General features: G+C 43.3%; 1 protein-coding gene across 1 annotated transcript; it reads left to right on the top strand.

The window, feature by feature from the left end:
* Positions 1–383: 383 nt before the first annotated feature.
* Positions 384–13,630, top strand: LOC114844893 (annexin A13-like). Its single transcript, XM_029132568.2, has 11 exons — positions 384–540; positions 1,067–1,142; positions 1,252–1,346; positions 1,475–1,645; positions 1,930–1,963; positions 2,137–2,216; positions 2,588–2,656; positions 3,058–3,159; positions 3,242–3,317; positions 3,414–3,526; positions 3,671–13,630. Exons 1-11 carry the CDS (start codon positions 526–528, stop codon positions 3,788–3,790), a joined length of 951 nt encoding a protein of 316 aa, XP_028988401.1. The 5' UTR covers positions 384–525; the 3' UTR covers positions 3,791–13,630.
* The last annotated feature ends 6,045 nt before the right edge of the window (positions 13,631–19,675 follow it).

Raw genomic sequence — 19,675 nt, 5'->3', positions numbered from 1 at the left:
ACACATTATATAATCAACTAAAATGATGATGTTATACCTGAAGGAACTGTGTTTATGAGACATTTATGGACATGTTTCCAACATTGTTAATTGTGTTTGGATTTTTGTTTTCTTAGCTATGAAAAAAAAATAGGATGAACAGATCAGCTGATGCCAAAAGAAGCATTTTTACGCACAAAATGCCTCTTTATTCTCTTATGTTTGATCTTTTAAACTTTGCCTCATTCATTCACGGCATGTTTTAATTTGCGTTAAAAAAGTACTAGTAAAAGTCACATGCTGTTCTACTTTGCGTTTCTTTTGTGCGTTTAACTTATTACCTCGCAGAGCCACTTCGTGTATCTTGCCACTAAATTAATAAGCGGCGATGACGTCATCGATGCAGCACCGGACAGGGCTGCGTCCCTGCAGGAGGAGCGGTCGAACCGACCTGACATCACCACATTCAGTTTAGAGCAGCTGCGCACAGCATCGCACCAGAACGCAGCCTCCGCTTTACGACTGAAAAGGCAGCTATTACACATCATGGGCAACGTACAGGTAGGACGCATCGTTTACTACCGCAACGTTTTGTAACTGCGTGATGACAGTTCATTTAAAGCAGTCAGCATGCGCTTGTAGAAATCGCGCAGTGAGGCACAAGAAAAATGCAAAAATATTGGTATTTCAGATAAAAGCAAAACTTTTGCGCAAAGTGCGATTAAATTGCGCACTAACTTTAGGACAAAGGCTCTAAGTCATGCCGGGCCGAGGAGGCAGCAGCAGCGGAGAGGAATTTCTTAGAAACGCTGATCAATAAGGCCGCATTGTGTTTTTAGAAGGGTGGGCGAGGAGAGGACGCTGCTGCTGCTGCTCCGTGACTCAGCAAAGTGCACAAGCTGCGCCTTTTTCTTGCGGGAAAACAGGATACAACAACAATACCATAATGAGTACATCCAGAAATCTACCTCCGTTATATAACAATAACAGTTTATGAACTGTTCTGTACTACTGTAAATTTGATCTGGGGAATTTATTCATATTCGCTTTGTTAGTGATATTTGTTTATTTGTTGTTTTTTTTGTAGCCCACTATCGTCCCTTATGAGGACTTTGATGTCCTAGCGGATATTAAAGCTATCAGGAAAGCCTGTAAAGGTTTAGGTAAGTATAGTATACTTGGATATTACAGGACGTTATCTTACTGTAAATAGGACATATAGGAATATGACATGACTGGTCACTTTGGACGTCGCTGCTGTGTGTGCTGCAGGCACAGATGAAGACGCCATCGTTCAGATCCTGGCCAATCGTTCTGCTGCTCAGCGTGTGGAAATCAAACAGGCCTACTTTGAAAAGTACGATGATGTAAGTGTCACACACACACACACACACACACAAACACACACACACACACACACACACACACACACACACACACACACACACACACACACACACACACACACACACCATATCACTCTGCACTTGTCCAGGAGCTGGAGGAGGTTCTGAAGAAGGAGCTGACCGGCAGCTTTGAGAACGCCGTCATCGCTATGCTGCACCCTCCGCATGTCTACGTTGCCCAGGAGCTAAGAAAGTCCATGAAGGGAGCTGGCACAGACGAAGCCGTGCTGGTGGAGATTCTGTGCACGGCGTGCAACGAGGTCTGTCATCCACCGTGACTCTTTTCACTCTTCCTGTAACACCACCTTAATAAACAACTTTACACAAACAGCATAGTCCTGTCTACTACCAGTCTGGACCATCACGCCTTATTCAGGGATTATTATTCTTATTCAAATGTGAGTGTATGGCTTTAATACTCACACAGCTCATGTGTTGTAGACAGCAACGAACAAAGGCTTCATTTTAAATTCTTTGTTTCTCTATTTTTCTTCTTTGATCAGTCAGTAGATACTGTATTAAACAGTGTTCTTTATCCTGATAGGACATCATGAAGTATAAGGAAGCATACGTCCAGGGTGAGTGTGTGGCAAAGCCAGTGGAGCACATCTTCTGTGTATTTGCCTCAGGTTGTATCACAACTCATTTGTAATTCTGCTCATTGAGTGTGTCAACTCCTCTCCTCCCACGTTTTGATCATTACAAATACTTCTATAGTTGATATTGTTGCATCCTTGGGTCTACCCTGCAGTGCATGAGCGCGACCTGGAAGCAGACATTGAGGATGACACCAGCGGGGACGTGAGGAATCTGCTGATGTCACTGCTGCAGGTAAACAGGAGGCGCTGTAGCTGCACATTCTATACAGTTAGGGTCAAAGGGCACCCGTCACATTGACTGTAAATGTGCTCTGGTCTCCGTCAGTCAGCCCGCCCACCCTCGCCTGCCAGAACCCTCAGAACAAAAGGCAAACATTGTGACTCACGTTCCAATGAGCTGAGATGCTGATGGACCATTAACGAGGAGCTGATGAAAGTTATCCCATTATATGCTTGAGATTATTTCTGGGATCCCTCTCTTTGACCCTCCCTCTGCAAACTAAATCTTTTCTCTCCCTCTCTCTACACGCATCACTTCTTTTAATCATCCTCTTAAACCACTCTTGTTCTTGTTTCTCCTCATTATCCCTCTGTTTCTACAAGGCGAGCAGGGATGAAGGCTACGAGGTGGACGAGGATTTAGCCGAGCAGGACGCTACATCTTTGTTTGAGGTATGTTCACTGTGGGATGCATCGTTGCCTTCAAATTAAAAGCCTATTATTTGTCACTGCTTTTAATGCAACACTGATGTTGTTACGTGATCCTACACTTAAATGTGTAATTTACTTTGCAGTATTTTACTTCTAACTGTGTTTTTGCTTGTTACTCATAGTAAATTGAAGTAAATTAATTCTGTTGCCCTCATATTACTACTAACAAAAATTAAATGTATGGAAGTATGGCCCAGGTTGTAATAAAATAAGAATGATCCTTTAATCAATAACTTCTGATCTCTTTCAATGAGCTAAATCCTCCGGTGGTGGGTTTAGCTGGTTAATGCTGAGGATGGGATTAACATTCAAAAAGCTGACTATTATGAATGTGGGCGTTATTCTGTTTTATTTTCTCTCAGGCAGGAGAAGGCAGGTTTGGCACCGATGAGTCCACCTTCACCTATATCCTCACGCACAGGAACTACCTGCAGCTCCAGGCCACCTTTAAGGTCTATGAGTCGGTAAAGACTGAAGCGCCTCCTGCAGCCAGTGTTGTTCATTTAAATGTTGATTAGTTCATACATTCAGGATTTTGCTTTGCAGCTGTCTGGAACAGACATTTTGGACACTATTGATGCTGAGGCCACTGGAACCCTCAAAGACTGTTACATTACACTGGGTGGGTTCTACTGTAGAATTGATCAGTCGGGTAACTACAGTATGAGATGAGTTGCTCTCACAGCACAGTCTGCCTTTGTGTGTCTGTGTTGTGTAGTGAGGTGTGCGAAGAACCCGCAGCTCTATTTCGCCCGACGACTTAACGCGGCGATGAAGGGGTTGGGCACCGATGAGGACACGCTCATCCGCATTATCGTTGGCCGTTCTGAGGCAAATTCTGTGTGTGTGTGTGTGTGTGTGTGTGTGTGTGTGTGTGTGTGTGTGTGTGTGTGTGTGTGTGTGTGTGTGTGTGTGTGTGGCTGCTTGATGAAGGTTTACTGTATTTGTTTACAGCATGATGTGTTTGATTTGCAGATCGACCTGGAAACGGTGAAGGACATGTACCTGGAGAAGTACGACGTCACCCTGAAGGACGCTCTGGATTCTGAGTGCGGTGGAGACTTCAAGCGCCTCCTCATTCAGATCCTACACTGAAGCTTCTCATATTCAGGCCTTCTTCAACCTCTGCACCCACTCATTTCTCCTCCTCCTTACTCCTCTGCTTTACCTTTAACAGCTCTCACTTACTCAGTTCAGACTCCTTCCTACCCATCATCCTTCCCTCTCCTCTCACACAGTCACTGCAGCATGGATCAAAAACCAATTTGTTCTGTATGTGACACTGTTGTTCATAGTGTTTCAGTCCATACACCTTTGCCAAGAAGATTGCACTCAGTGGAATTATCCCATATACAGGGGAGGCACATCAACATTTTGTAACTATATTTTGGAACTTGCATGTTCATCAACTTCACAATCTGTGTGTGTAAAATCTGAAAAAGATTCAAAAAATGACACAGTATAAACACCAATATGTTGCATACATGCATCATTAATGCAAGTCTCTCCATTCATCATTTCTAAGATGCCTTTTGTAAAATTATGCTGATGCAATTTCCTTTTTGCTGCAACACTCAAGTGCCGAATCACATGTGATCTCTAACATCTGAAAACAGCAGAGGTTTCACTCTAGATGAGGATAATACTGTATGACCCTGTTACCAAAGGACGATGGATTTGAGTACAGCATATACAGTAGGATGGGTTTTTGTAGCAACATCCCTAAATGCTACCTGGGATTTTAACTGTTTGTACTTTTGTTTTTAACCACAGCTCACAAGTTGCCTTGTTTCACACATTTTACTCCATATATTAAATATTGGGATTAGATTAACTGCAACCCAAAAGTCAGACGTCTGCAGAGCCCCTAAAGGGACGTGGATAGAAAAATAGTTTCCGGTTTGTATGAGAAACTTAGCTTTTGTTGATCATATTGTTTTTTCATTGCCTGCACCCCTTTGGGAGGTGAGCAGAAGTCAGTGTAGATCATTGCACATTTTTCCATTTTTAGTTGATGATGACATTGTTGCACAGGACATAAACCAAGCTCTGTAACTCCTGATGTTGTGTAATTGAATCTGAGCTAAATTTTATGTAAAACCATTACACTTATAAATAACTATGTTAGAAGTAGATAATGTTGTGTTGTAATACATGGAATTACACAAAACACTAAAGTAAGGTGTTGCATAATAGAAATGTGTATGTAGTAATAATAAATTCGAACTCTACGTAAAGTTCATACTTCATTATTACTTGGTATTTATTACCAGCAGAGCGCAGGATTACAGTATACCACTGGAGATGTATGTATGTATGTATGTATGTATGGATGTATGGATGGATGGATGGATGGGTGGCACAGTGGTGTGGTGGATAGCACCGTCATCTCACAGCGAGAAGGTCCTGGGTTTGATTACTGGAGGCGGCCCGGGTGTCTTTCTGAGTGGAGTTTGCATGTTCTCCCTGTGTGCACACATGCAACACGTCTTTTCAACTTTTAGTTTTGTTTGCTTTTGTCGCTATGTAGAGCCAGGTTTGCTTCTGTTGGCTAATGTTAGGCGATGTTGTCTTGCTTAACCTGGGCCATGTAAGTAGTAGTAGTATGTCAGTAGCTTTGATAGCCTCCCAAATTATATTCAGCTACATTGTCTCATTTAGCATGAGCCATGTAAGTCATGAATTTCTGAGAATTTAATTACAGTAAGTCATGCCTTGTAGCAGTGTTAAATTACTGTTGTTAAATTACTATTGTTATTAAACAATTCTTATGTTCCAACGTTTCGTTCACGCGGTCTCCGACCCGGGTCTCATAGACTTCCACGGTGTCTCATAGAGCCTATGGGCAAGCAACATACTCATTGTGCAATGAAGACAATTCCACACACCTGTGCCCATTAGTCTGTGCTGGGTCATTGTGCTTTCTGGATCGTTTGAAGTCTGCTGCCTGTCTCTTATCTTTGCTTGTTAAGGGAGAACTGTGAGGACCTCATGCCATGTTAGCCATGCACAGTAAGTCATGCATTTTAGTAAATGTGAGCCATGCAGTTTGTTTTGCTAGTCTAAATAGCCATGTTTGCCATGTTAGCCTTAATTAGCCATGGAGGAGCAGGATGGCTTTTGGCTAAAATGTAACTTTCCTTCTTTGAGTCTTGCAGGAGGTGCAGCGAAGCTGTCATCCAGAGGGTAGCCACTGAAATGCAGGGTAAATGGCATGGGAGGGATCTCTAATAATCTTGCTTGCTAGCCTGAGTGCATGCTGATTGTGGATTTGGGACAGTGTTCTAATTGGTTGGCCAATGATTTTGGAGCACACTTTGACACAGTTCTGTAGTTGATTCCTGTTCTGTAGGATGGTGGAGTGGAACCAGCAGGTTATGGCGAATGGCTCCCTTAGCTCTCTGTTTGGTTGATATTGTAGTCCCCATCCTCCTGTTTTGTTAGTTGTGTCCTTTAGTTTATAAAGGAGTGTTTTTTGGTTTTGTCTTGCCCAGTTTATCTGCTTGTGTGTGCTTTGACCGTAGGTTCGTTGTAGACCTTTTGTGAATTTATTAAAAGGTTTTATGGGACCTAACTTGTTCTCTCTGCCTCTGATCTAGTCCAACGAACAATCAAGATCCACACCAATGGTGGATCACAACACCACTCCAAGTCCTGGATGGATGTATGTGACTAATGCAGTTAAAACTGAGATGCATCCTACTTTGGGAGGGACGGTGGGTGGGACCACTTCCCAGTGCCCCCCCCCAGTCCCTCCATCAGTAGGGTGCCCCTCACAGACCTACAGCAAGTGAAAAAGGGGGAATAATGTACATGTAGTATTATGTATTAATGTAGGAAAGCGAGGCACTGGGGTATGGGTATGTATTTCATAATAATACTAATTTAAAAAATGTTTGTGATTACAGTACTTCATAATTTCATTGTTCAATTTACATATTTGTCTCTAATTTACTTATATATGTATTTAATTCATAATATCCTATTATTTATTAAATTATTTATTATTATTCAGCTATTTGGAGTTCCACTTTGATGCAGTAGATGGGTTATCAGACCTGTTCTGTGGTAATGACCAAGTTGGTTCAGGGGATGACTGAGAACTCAAAGGTGTGCCAGAAGCAGATTGGAGGCTTGGAACTTCCACATTATCATAATTATTCTCACTTTGGGACTTCCAGCCCGTACTTATCACAGATAATTTAGTTATGGGGTTCCATGTATGCCTTACCTGCTAGCATCTTGCTAGCCTGCTTCTGTGCTGCCACTGTAAGATCAGTGCCCTTTTTGGTGTCTTTCAGTCCAGCTTTGTTCAGCCACTGGTAGGATTTGTCAAATTCAGCCACTTCTTCTATCTGTCGTGGTACATACTGTGCATACTGGGTTTGTTCTTCCATGAGGGTTCCTCCTTTTCCTTCATCTCCTCTGGTTTCTGCTGCCTGAGGTATTTACTAAACATGTCGGCTGTTGGGACCTGTCGGGATCCTGGGCTGGCTCTGCCAGCCATCCTGTTGTTTTTACCCTGGATCACACTTTCTCCCTCTCCTTGGACCATGCCCACTACCTCTCTTTTTCTCTGTAGTCTCCTGGCAATCAGCCCAACTTGCCACACCTGTACTTCCCCTCTGCTTACCTTTAAAGACTCCTGCAGCACAGCACTCTGTGCTGGGTCATTGTCTCACTATTACCTTGTCACAATATCACCTCATCGCGCCATGTTGGTCATGTCAGGTCGGTTGCCATGCTCTAGGTCTGTTGTTGCTTTCATGCAATGCTTTAGTTTTGTTGTTCGAACCTTGCCACGCTATAGTCTCGTTGTTCACTCCAGGCCATGTATTAGACTCGTGTTTATGCCAGGCCACACCATAGTTTCGTGTTCAAGCCAGGCCACGCCATACTGTTGTCTCGGTGTTCACGCCAGGCCACGCCATAGTCTCGGTGTTCACGCCAGGCCACGCCATAGTGTAGTCTCGGTGTTCACGCCAGGCCACACCATAGTCTCGGTGTTCACGCCAGGCCATGCCATAGTCTCGTGTTTACGCCAGGCCACGCCATAGTCTCGGTGTTCACGCCAGGCCACACCATAGTCTCGGTGTTCACGCCATGTTGCAAGCTTTTTGTTCACATAGGCCATATTGCTAGCCACATTTTGCTCATGCTGTGCCTTTGCCTCGTTCTGCTCGTTTTTGTTTTTTTTATGTTTTTTTTTTTGTTTGGCCAGGCCTCAGCCACATTGTTAAGTTTGGCCTCCTGTTGGATTCTGTTTGTTTTAAAGGAGTGTTTTGTGTTTGGTTGAAAATAAACTGTGTCCATAGATTCCTGGCCGTCACTGTGCTCTGACTCAGTCCAAACAGACTTTCAAAGCCCCAATCTGCCATTTTGTGTGGCGGATTTTGACAGGACCATCTTCCTGATGTATTCATATATCTCAGTTGTTTCATCCTAGATAGTGACTCCTTCCTTCTGCTTAGCTTACAGACTCAGGGTGCTGGATTTGGGGTTAAACCCTCTATGCATTGTACTGAGCCTCCTTGTCTTGATGTCAGTGGCTTCTATCCCCTCTTTTTGCCAGCTTATTATGCCAGGAGGGTACCTGATGACCAGGAGGGTGTAGGTGTTGATCACTCGTACTTTGTTCTTTGTTCCCATTTAGCTGGCTTCTCAGGACTTGCCTTACCCTTTGGAGGTACTTAGTGGTTGCTGTTTTCCATGCGGCCCCTCGTGACTACCATTTGCCTGTGGGATTCCAAGGTAGCTATCCCCACATCTGCTACAGTATCTTGCCTTCTGGTAGTTCTATACCCTCAGTCCTGATTACCTTTCCTCTCATTGCTACCATTCGACCACACTTACAGTCCGCATGACATTCCAATGTCTTGGCTGTATATCCTGGTGGTATGTATCAGTGAGTTGAGTTGATATCCATGTAGAGGAGGTGGCTTTTTGCTGCGTTATTCAGCAGTCGGTATCCATGCCAGACCTATGCAGAACAGCAGCAGGGACAGAGCATCTCCTATATGGTATATGCTGCACTTGATGTTGACTTGGAAATTGGCTTGGAGTTGGCCTCTAGGGTTGTTTTCCACTCTCCCATTGCGTTCTGGATGAAGGTTTTTGGAGTCCTGCTGATCTTGATAAAGTATTTCATGATCAATGTATGAGGCATTGAGCCACAGGTTGGTATGTCTGGTCTTACAGTTTCGGGTGACTGCTTTGTCTACCAGTAGCTGGTGATTTTCTCCCCTGGTGTTACTACCAATTCTTGGCTGCTATGATGTGTTGCTCCTCTAAGTTCAGAGGGCATACGGTGTGCTGGAACAGAGAGTAAACAGAGGACATGTTTTGTACGTTTTATTTCCCCCAAAGAGGAAGGATTTATCTCACATTAATCTAGCGAATAACAATACAACAACACAAGTCATACATTTAAGTAAAACCATTAAACTCCATCAATGATTCAATATTTTTTTTACTTGTGTAATTATTAAAGGAAAACTTCACTGATTTTCAATGGGGGCTGTCTATATCCTGGTGGTATGTCTAAAATGACCTTGGGTAGTATGTAAGAATAAAGGCACACTCAGATTACTCCATATTATCTATGCAGAGAAATCCATTTCCAAGCTGCTTATTCCCTAATGCGGGGTCACGGGGGTGCTGGAGCCTAACCCAGCTGGCTCGGGCGAGAGGCAGGGTACACCCTAGACGGGTCGCCAGTCCATGGCAGGGCAACACAGAGACATACAACCATTCACACACACAATCACACCTACACCAATGGAGAGAGGCCAATCAACCTAATGCACATCTTTGGACTGTGGGAGGAAGCCGGAGAACCCCGGAGAGAACCCACGCAAAACGTCCAAACTCCACGCAAGAACCTTCTTGCCTTCTTATGAGGCGACGGTGCTACCCACCGCACCACCGTGCCGCCCTGCAGAGAAATCATATTTATGAAATGTATTCCACTGCAAAAGTCTTCCGACACAGCTCAGAAGACTTTTTGCCTCAGGCTCACAGACTGTAACTAGTGCTTCCTGGTTTCCTCTGTACCTGCCCCAGTAACGGTCGAGCTGAGAGGGGGCGGCATTAGCCTTCTGGAGCAAAACTGCAGGAGTAGTCCAGGACATGCATGAGAGGAGTATGACGGCGGTCAGATGTGCTGTAGGTCAGACAGAGGAGTTCAAGGTGGAGGTGGGACTACACCAAGGATCAGCTTTAAGTCCCTTCTTGTTTGTTATGCTGGTGGACAGGCTACCAGACAGGAATCTCTCTGGATAATTATGACATTGTAATCTGCAGTAAAAGTAGAGAGCAGGTGGAGGAACAGCTGGAGAGGTGGAGGTTTGCTTTGGAAAGAAGAGGCATGAAAGTCGGCCCTAGTAAGACAGCGTCTTACTTAATCTTAGGTAATCTTAAGATTAATACATGTCTTAATACCTGCGTCTAAATGAGAGGGGTCAAAATGGACCGCCGATGACCTCAGCGCCCTGACGGACCAGGAAGAGCAGAATAAGCCGCATAAAAGTCTCAGCCAAGACAGACAGAGGACCAGACAAAGCCACGGTCAAAACAACTTGGGGGAGGGTGTAGCTCCAGGCTATAAAAGAACACTGTAAGCACGGTGGTGCGGTGGGTAGCACCGTCGCCTCACAGCAGGAAGGTTCTGGGTTCGCACATTCTCCCCATGTTCTCTCCGGGTTCTCCAGCTTCCTCCCACAATCCAAAGACGTGCATTAGGTTGGCCTCTCTCCATTGTCCATCCAGCACCCCCGAGACCCCGCCTTAGGGAATAAGCGATTTGTGAAATGAATGAATGAATGTAAGTGTTCTATCTTTTTTATTTCTGTAGTGTGTATTTAGGTTCTGTATTGTGTACACAAAATGTACAAAAATGTGGCTGTGGTGAGTGCAAACTATGTTGTTTTAATTTTTGTTTGCGATTGGACAATGAAGGGTCCTGCCTGGATGCTGGAATGCTGATAGTGGGTTATAGCCTCCAGCAGAACTTTTTAACCAGTGCTCCTGTTGACAACGAGGACATTCGGCGGCTCCAACGCAGAAGAGGGAAAACGATGTACGACAGCCCCGATGTCGATGAAGGAGACAGGTAGACTTCGCCTCATGGGACGTGCTGACTCCCACGGGTCATCGGTAGCTAGTGCAGCGCTAGCTAGTTGTGGCAGTTATGTTGGAGAGAACCTCAGAATGGAGTGCTATTAATTTCTGTGAAACTTAGGGGGATATACAACACATAGTGTAATTGGGGAATAAGAGTACTTAGAACTCAGGGTGCTATTCTTTTAAACCTCTGCTCGTTTTCGGGTCATATCTGACTGATTTACAACTTAAAACACAAGTATTGTGTTTTTAATTACTTCAAGGTTTTATGATCCTCCACACTATGCACTTGAACATATAAAAGTGATGATCACATCTTTCAGTGAATTGTTTTAAAACAAGATTAGCGCATAATTAACAATGCTAACATTGCTGTACAAGGCTAACATGGCTACACATGGCTGACTGTAAGTTAGCAAGTCAAGTGTGGTGGTGTCGAAGTTTGCCCCACCCACCTTCCAGCCAAGATTGGGAATAAGTGGCTCCCTGGGAGGCAGGCCAGGCTGGTGCCTTCAAGTACAGGTGAACACCTGATTAGGGCTCTTTGTTGGCTTGTGGCTGGTGCCCATGAGCGCAGGTGAGCACCCGAATAAGATCTTTTGTGGTTTATCCGTGGCTGCAGTGGTGCGCCTGTGTACGATCACTACAGGTAAGGGGAGCTGCTGTAGGTGTGGTAGAGATGGCGAAATCGAAGCCTCATGAATTACGGAGCAACTATGACACAGTTGGTCTGAAATCGACACATTGCTCGACACCATTTGACACAGTCAGAACAACGACATCTGCTGATTGTGTGTGAGAACTGCATCAGAGCAGACTGACCAAACCCTCGCTGATACGTGGTTGTTCAGGATCACAGTCCATGTTTTATTGTCAAATAAGTTGTTTAATCAAAGGTGTGTAATTGTTTTTCTCTGTGGATAATAATATAACAGTACCCTTGACATGGTGAATACTTTTGATAGTCCAATGTTATTAGAGCTGCATTTGGTGCTTCTGCAACTCTGTTTATTACTACATTGAGGAGAAATGTTTGTCATTTAGTTAAATCAAAGACCTTTATTTATTTTATTTTTCCACAAAACATGACTTTAATCACATCCGCCACCTCTCCAGCTTTGGAGAAGAGCCGTTTGCACGGCACTGATGTCTGGATAAGACAGATATTTTTATTGAAATTGCGACTTTTCAAAATGTAGTTTTAGTCTTTAATTACATTTTGAATTTGTCATAAATACATTACAGATATCCGTAATGTGAAAATTGCCGATCTTAAAGATCGTCTATCATCTTATAGATCATCTCCGGACCGCTTGCCAAGTTTATAAAGCTCTGACATATTGAACCAGTCCGTTCAAACTGCAGATAAGCCGCTCGGCAGTCACATGACGTAACGACGCCTCTCGCTCTCATTGGTCACGTGATTCGGAACGCGCTCGAGATTCTGCTTTACGACACTTCCGCTTCAAGAGATCGATGCTGAGTCGAGTGGGAGGTCTCGAGTTGGACATCTCTAAGGTGTCGTGATGCAGGGTTTTGCCCCCCCCCCCCAGGCACAGCGCTTATGAGCGATTCTTTTTCAAGAGCCGGACCCCTTCAGAAAGCCGGCGTCATAATAAAAGCTATCCGGGCTGGCATTAGCTCGAGTCGCGGCGGGTGGTGTTCAGGTAACAGACTGATCTTGCCTTTAAATCCCTCAGTTTCTCCCTGCCTGGTAGTTTACCGTTTTTAATTTATCGCGCCAGCGGCTGGGGAGAGCGGAGTCTCGCTGGTAGACGACAACTGCGGGGGCAGCGACCGGGAAGCACAGCTACGCTACAATCCAGACTACTGCTTTGGGTCTGGATAAAAGTGACCCACGGGTTTGTGCCCTTCCCCGACGCTGCTGTTTCTGGCTTCTTCTTTTTATTGTGTCTCGGTTTTGCCAAGGTTTCGACCCTTCGTCCAGGATCTAAGAGGCGGAAACCAGTGATTCTTGGCGTGTGTTTGGAGGTGTGTGTGTGAGTGTGTCTAAGCATTATAACTGTTGATTCATCTCTATTTTTGTTAATCTAGGTTGGTTGTTTTGGTTTCTATTTTGTTGTTTTTGTTACTTTGTTTATTTTTGTTTGCCGTGGTTTTGCATGGTGTGATTTGGTATTAATTTTTATTGTTTATATTACTTACCTTGTGTGGTGTATTTTAATTGAGCAATACATTTTTAAGAATAAATATTGTCGAGCTTGAACGTCCTCCTCTGCCCCCCCTGGCGTCCTTTCCGTGCGGGGTCTTGCTGTCACAATCTGGGTTTTTTGTTTCTCGTTTTATTCTGAAGGACTCTGGCTTCACTTATGTTTTGATTTCCTGTTTTAGTGTAGCAGTTCCGGTTTCCAGTCTCATCTCATTAGCTCCAGTCTTACTTCCGGTTTTCGTTACTCACACCTGTCTATAATCAGTAATTACTTAACTGTGTATTTAAGCACCACCAGTTCCCATAGCCCATTGCCAGATTGTCGTATGCTAGTCATCACCTTCCAGCGCTTCATCATCCTGCCTGTATGTTCCTCGATCCTGTTTCGTTTTCTTGACTCCTGATTCCCGTCTGCTCCTGAACTGTACTGTCGCCTGGAAAGATCTAGTGATACCGACCTGACCGCCTGACATTGAGATAGCCTGCTCCTTACCGGTACTGTAAACCTTGTCATCCTGTTACCGATACTCTGCCTGTCCCTGGACCTGATTCAGCCTGCTCCCTCTGTACCGAAACCTGAGATTCCTTGTGCATGACCTGGACCGTCTGTTATAACGAGAACTGTATTAAACCTTTAAACTCCACCATCTGTCTGAGATCTCTGTGCTGTGCATGTGGGTCCGATCTCTGCCAAAACCTGACACTTGCCGCCCTGCCACACAAGCACAGAAACTTGTGACTAGCATGAGTATAGCATAAGTGAACAAGACTATAGTGGCTGAACTAACAGATACCAATGCATGTGTTACAAATGGAGCAATGTGCAACTAACGTGACATGACAAAAGGTAACGTACAAAACTGCAGTCCAGGAACCTTTCAGGGAGAGCCTAGAGTCCGTGGCAATGTGATTGTCACAATCTAGCTCAGGGTTTGCAACAAAAAGGAGGGCCTCGCAGTCCAAAGTACCAAAGAATAGTAGTTTATTTTAAAGAAGAATCAAAGATAAGTAATCAGTAGGATTTATGAAGTGTGTAACATAAGAGCATCAGTAGTGAGTTTGCTGTGCATGGTTGAATGTGGATTTAGTGGGTGCATGTTGACCAATGCAAAACAAAAGAGAACCAGACACTAGTGATATGCTGGTTGAAGCGGAAGCTGCAAAGCATGCATCATAAGAAAAGTGATTAGTGATGTCCGAAGCGCCATACCTCACATCACCGCTTTAATACGAGGTTCAAATCTTTACAAGGAGGAGAAGCGTTAGCAGGATTTGTGGAGTGTTTAGGCGATTTTGTTCAATTGAAAGTGACATATTAGACACATGGAGCCTGCGAGGAAGAGAGGATGTTCTGTCATATTGCAGGATTTCAAATTGAATTGATTGCATTCTCAGTCCCTACTGTTGAACAAATTCTATTTCTGAATAAAAACCTAATTAAATAACTTTACGTGCGTTGTGTGTTTATACCCATCTAAAAAGCATTTTTATTTCCCAGTTTATAAACAATTCTAACTCCAGGTTAAATCAATGAAAGAAGAGAAATATGCTTTACATAGAAGTTAAAATATAGATAGATCGGTAGATTAACTTTGATGATCCCATAGAAGAATATTTCCCTCAGTGGACTGTTATAAATATCAAGAAGCCACAAGCAAAACAAAATCACATAAAAGGACGTTTACACAAGGAAAGTTTATTTAATTAAATTAATCACACGTGTATTTTGCTCACCTTCATTTATACTCAAAGTATGATAATGCTATTATTAAAGGCCTCGAGTTTGAAACAATAATGGAGCCGTTCATTACAGTAACTTCAGGCTGCAAATCAATTTTTGCCCAGCAGGTGTCACTAAAGATACTGTGTTGAAAAGCTTCCAGTAAGGAACCTTTTTTCAATAAAAGCTTCAGTGCTTCAAAAAAAGCTTCATTTGGCCATCACTACCAGACACAAACCAAACAAGCTGTGTGCCTTCTGCGAGGAGAGAGAGAGAGAGAGAGAGAGAGAGAGAGAGAGAGAGAGAGAATGATGGTGTTGGAAGGTCCTTTATGTCTCAGGTTTGTTTGCTAGTTAGGTACATGTACTGTGTTCTGTCTGTTAGTCCTGTCTGTTCATGTTTTGTGTTACTTTGACTCCTTAGTTTGACTAGGTTTTGTTGTGCTGTCCTGTTTACATATTGAATTTTAGTTCTTGTCTTTGTGTATAAATAGTTGCCTGTCTGCAGTGATCCTCCATTATTTACACTGTATGTCCCTGTAAGTTCATTTTAGTTTCACCTTGTTCACTCAAATTAAACCTTTTGGGTTTTATGTCTGTGTTTGAGTCATGCATTTGGGTTCTCCCTCTGTTCAGTCTTGCCATTAGCTACTGTAAGTTGGTCTGGCCTAGTATTCCATTTTTTGAATTTCCCAATATGCGATTTAGTTCTGTCTGGGGCGTCTCAAAGTTCAGTGGGCCATGACTACTGTTAATTACTGTATCTAATAAGTTCTAATAAAGCTTCATCTTGTGACCAAGAAATTTCCCCACTTGTTAATTCAGTTTAGGTGTTTGAGGAATATGTAACAACAGTGACTTGTGTAGCACAACTTAAGCTCCTGCACCATTTACCTGTGTAATAATCTTTGCAGCTTGGCGCAAGAGTCCAAGAGGAGAACGAGCTGCTCGAGTCAGACACTGCAAGGACTCACTGTTTTTTCAGTAACAGAACAGATTCATAATATATCTATAATATATCATAATAACTCTGACTCCACCACCAGAGTTCAACAGACGATTGTTGTTTTATGAGGTACAGTACTGACTGCCAAAGAGATCAAGACAGAAGCAGAAATAACACACAGGGCAAAGATCAGAAACAGCATACTGTAGTTATTTATTCACCCTTGTGCTACAAGGTCATTCATTATACTGTATTACTTACAGTTCATCTTATTAGATTGTATTTTAGATCTTTATTGTTTTAAATTAAAAGATTTAATGTAATCCATATTAGGGTTCCTAAGTATTAGTTACTAATACCTATGCAAAAAATACACAACCTTAAATGAAATGTGGAAATTTTGGTCAAGATTACAATTTACAACCAGTCTAATCAACATATAAAATAATGTTTAATTTCACATATTTGCATATTTGTGACAGGGCCAGGATCTTAGAAAGAGAAAATTCACAATACAGCCAAGATGGTTAATACATTAGCCTACAGTGCATTTGGAGGGAGTTATCCTCATTCAGCCCCAATCTGTGACAGGTAAAAAAAAACATTGCGCAATGATGAGATAAAAGCAATTCTTTTGTAACCGGTGGCTTTTTGCGTTGTGTAGTGTAGTATATTTATGTATCATATCATATATTATTATATAGGTAGTGAACAATATGTTCTGGTCAGGTTAAGATGCAGTGACTGTTCCTCAACCCTTGCAGTTTGGCAGGGTCGTTGTCTGGGGAGCATCTGGGATAGACTCCAGGAAACAGACATTTACATTTACTTTTAGCAGTAAAATTGATCATTGCTTATGAGAGAAATACATAGAGTAGATGGGTTTGTGTGTTTGCTTAAACTGGGTTCACAGAGTCTGTGTTCGCAGAATCTCTTGTCTAACAATGGTTATCTGAGTTATTCAAAATGTCACGCCAACCTGGGAAAGGAACTGAGAGGTTGAAGCTGGGCCAGAGGGATCTGGGAGCCGGACAGATAACACGGCCCAGCGCCAGGACCTTCCAAGTAGCCTTATTTGGACATGTGGAAAGACTTTAGGTGGTGGTTATAAGCAGGCCTTCACAGGCTGGGGTTTTCAGAGCGCTTCGCAGAGGGTCCGCTGGTAGCACACAGCGGACCTTTTCCGACCTCTCTGTTCTCTCTGCAGAGGAACAAGCAGGTGAATTCGGTCTCTGCCTCTCTTGTTATTACTCTTTTGTAATCATTATCTGATTGTGTTCATTTGTGATGTCGTCGTGATGAAGACGTGATGAATTGAGGCGCGGTCTCTGAATTGGGTGTGGAGGCGTCAGCCGTGTGCCTCTTCTGTTGTTTACGCACCAGAGAGAGAGAAGAGTGTGTGTGTATGTGTTTTACTGCTCAGAGCATTAAGCTCAAGGGTGTGTGTGTGTCGTACTTGTCCTAGCAGTAGGCTCGGGTGTGGGTGTGTGTGTGAGTGTGCATTGGAGAGACATAGACACATAGTTGGCAGACTGCAGTAAAGCCTTAGTTTTGTTCCTATTATTACTATTATTGTAACGGACAGCAGCTAAACTTCAAAACGTTTACTATGTCGTTTGAAGAGGAAGGAATTTTACTGTAACGCTAACGCTTCTAAATTGGCTCAGAGCCGTCAGCCGTGTGCTTCTCTAAGAGCAGAATCAGACTGGAAGTACAAAGACAAACAGAGTACTTTCGAGCCTCCATCTGTCTGAGGCTCCGCCTCACCCCTCCCCTGAGTTTTCACCAACTTTTCAGATCAGATGTATGTATGTATAGACTATGAGTGCCTGGTTAGTATTAGGTGAGAATTAATGTTAGTAATACACTAGGTGAGAATAGAACCACAAGAAGGGGTTTATGCGATACACATGCTAGTGTACTGGTAGTGGGCTGCAGCGTGTTGGTTATACTTTCTGTCAGTGTGTATTGGTGGGATTTAGCTTCTATTTTTTCATTTTCAGTTTCCATTCTGTCTGGTTCTAGGTTAACTAGGTTATTTAGGCAAAGTTAATAAACATTCCTCCAGTTATATCAAAGGTCTTTCTTTGCTTACGTGGCTGTAGCAGCTGCATTCTCATGAGCAAGACCAGGGACATGTAGGCACAGCATGGGACATTACTATCACGTTAAATCAAGGGTTTCAATTACGCTGATTATGTATAAACCCAGTAACATAAACAAAGCACATGATCAGCTCCAATAAGATCCTAATAATTTTTCTTCAGCAGTTGCTCTGAAGTGGGCGTTTCTGCAGTGGTTTGGTTTATCTTTGCATCAGGCTTACTCGTTTATTCAGAACAAATCAAAACTTATCAGCTCAACAGTCACTAGGAATGATTATCGGGCCAGTTGCTTAAAACAGAGGTAAAACCAAGATACCCAGAAAGGAAGGGCGTCTAATTACAATTTAACTGTTTAATATTTATGTTGCTTTTCACTAACTATGGGTTGTAAAGACAGGGAACTTACTTCAGTTATGAACACTGATTGAGATTAGTTCAGTCACAAGTATAATTAGGGGTAATTAGGGGGTTGAAATCATATCTTCAGTAAAGGTACATATTCAATAATGAGATCTGTGGATGGGAACATGTCTCCAGTCGAGGTGTTGATGAAGGAAATTCAGAAATGCTCACACAAATGGAGCAAGCGGACACATAAATCCACGTCGCCCTGGCCTTCAGAGGGGACATTTGATCTGAGGCAGTGTGCAGAGATGCAGGGTTTTATAAAAACCTATAAGATAAAAGACAAATCTGTAAAGCGAGGCCTTAAACGGGAAAGAGAAAATGCCGTGTTGCAATTGTTTATTAACTGTGCAAAAATGATGAGCAAAAAGACGACTCAGTGTGGTGATAATCAATTTAATCAGATCTCTATAACTAATTCTCTTTCAGATGCGTCCCAGATGGATGCAGAAGAAACAAAACCATTACGGACAAAGAAGCCAGTTCACCCTGTAGCTGATCTAGAAGGGACAGACAGGGCAGTGAAAAGGGATGAGTGGTTAGAACTGCCCGACATTTATTTAAAAACAGAGAAAATCTCAATTGGAAATTCCTGCAGTGAAAGTGATCTGCGTGACAGAGCAGTTAGATCACTGTGGGCTGAGTCAGATGAGGAATCAGTGTGTGTGGGTGACGAACGGGTAAATGAGGTTTCTGATGGACTTCCTCTGCTGGTCAAAAGGGCAAAGTGTCAAAATCTGCCCTGGCCTTCAAGACCGGAACAGAATGATCTGAATGACACTGTGGGACTTTGAAACTCGTCACTAGAACAAATAACTAAGCATGTGATTCATGCTGTTGAGCTGCGTCAGAAGCAGGCAAAGGAGGCAGTGAAAGAAGCAACACGCCAGCAGCAGCGAACAGAGGGGGAGAAAAGAGAGACGAGGATGGTGTCTGCTCAACCAGCCAGCGTGCCTCAGACCCCACCTACACCACCAGGCATGGCCACACCTCAGGTGATGTACATTCTACCAGGAGGGTGGACAAGAAGACCTCCTATGAGGAGAGGAGGGTTCCCTGCAGACAAAGGCAGAGGAACAGGAGGCAGCCACAAAGGAGGCGTGAGATGCTACTGCTGTGGGAAGACTGGTCACGTAAGAAGCCATTGCTTTGCTTGGCTACGAGGCTCACAAGGAGTGCCGAGACCAAAGGGGTCCGCTGATCAACGTGGAGTCTACTCAACTGGGTACTAGAGAGGACCAGACACCTGCAGGATTCATGAACTTTGTTGATGGGCTCCATCAAAAGCCAAAAAGCCAGATGCCTCTGAATCTGTGACTTCACATTGATGCACACTTTAGTACTTTGAGACTCAGACAAATATCTAAAATTTGGAAACAAAATAAACAAGTCGGTTGGTGAGAATGACTTAGTCCTTAAACCTGTCAAAAGATTCAAAAATTAAAAATATGCCAATTTTACTAGGCAAAGGAAAGACAAAGGTATAGAGAATATTTCAAGAAAAAGTTCCCAAT

The sequence above is a fragment of the Betta splendens genome, chromosome 17, assembly GCF_900634795.4.
Source record: "Betta splendens chromosome 17, fBetSpl5.4, whole genome shotgun sequence".
NCBI lineage: Eukaryota > Metazoa > Chordata > Actinopteri > Anabantiformes > Osphronemidae > Betta > Betta splendens.
Note: the sequence above shows the minus strand (reverse complement) of the source record. Positions and strands in the feature narration are given on the sequence as shown.

What these genes read in the sequence shown, in the direction of transcription:
- LOC114844893 (XM_029132568.2), top strand. An exon ending in GAAAGCCTGTAAAGGTTTAG is followed by an intron (nt 1,143 to 1,251) that starts GTAAGTATAGTA and finishes TGTGTGCTGCAG; the next exon opens with GCACAGATGAAGACGCCATC. An exon ending in AGACTGTTACATTACACTGG is followed by an intron (nt 3,318 to 3,413) that starts GTGGGTTCTACT and finishes TGTGTTGTGTAG; the next exon opens with TGAGGTGTGCGAAGAACCCG.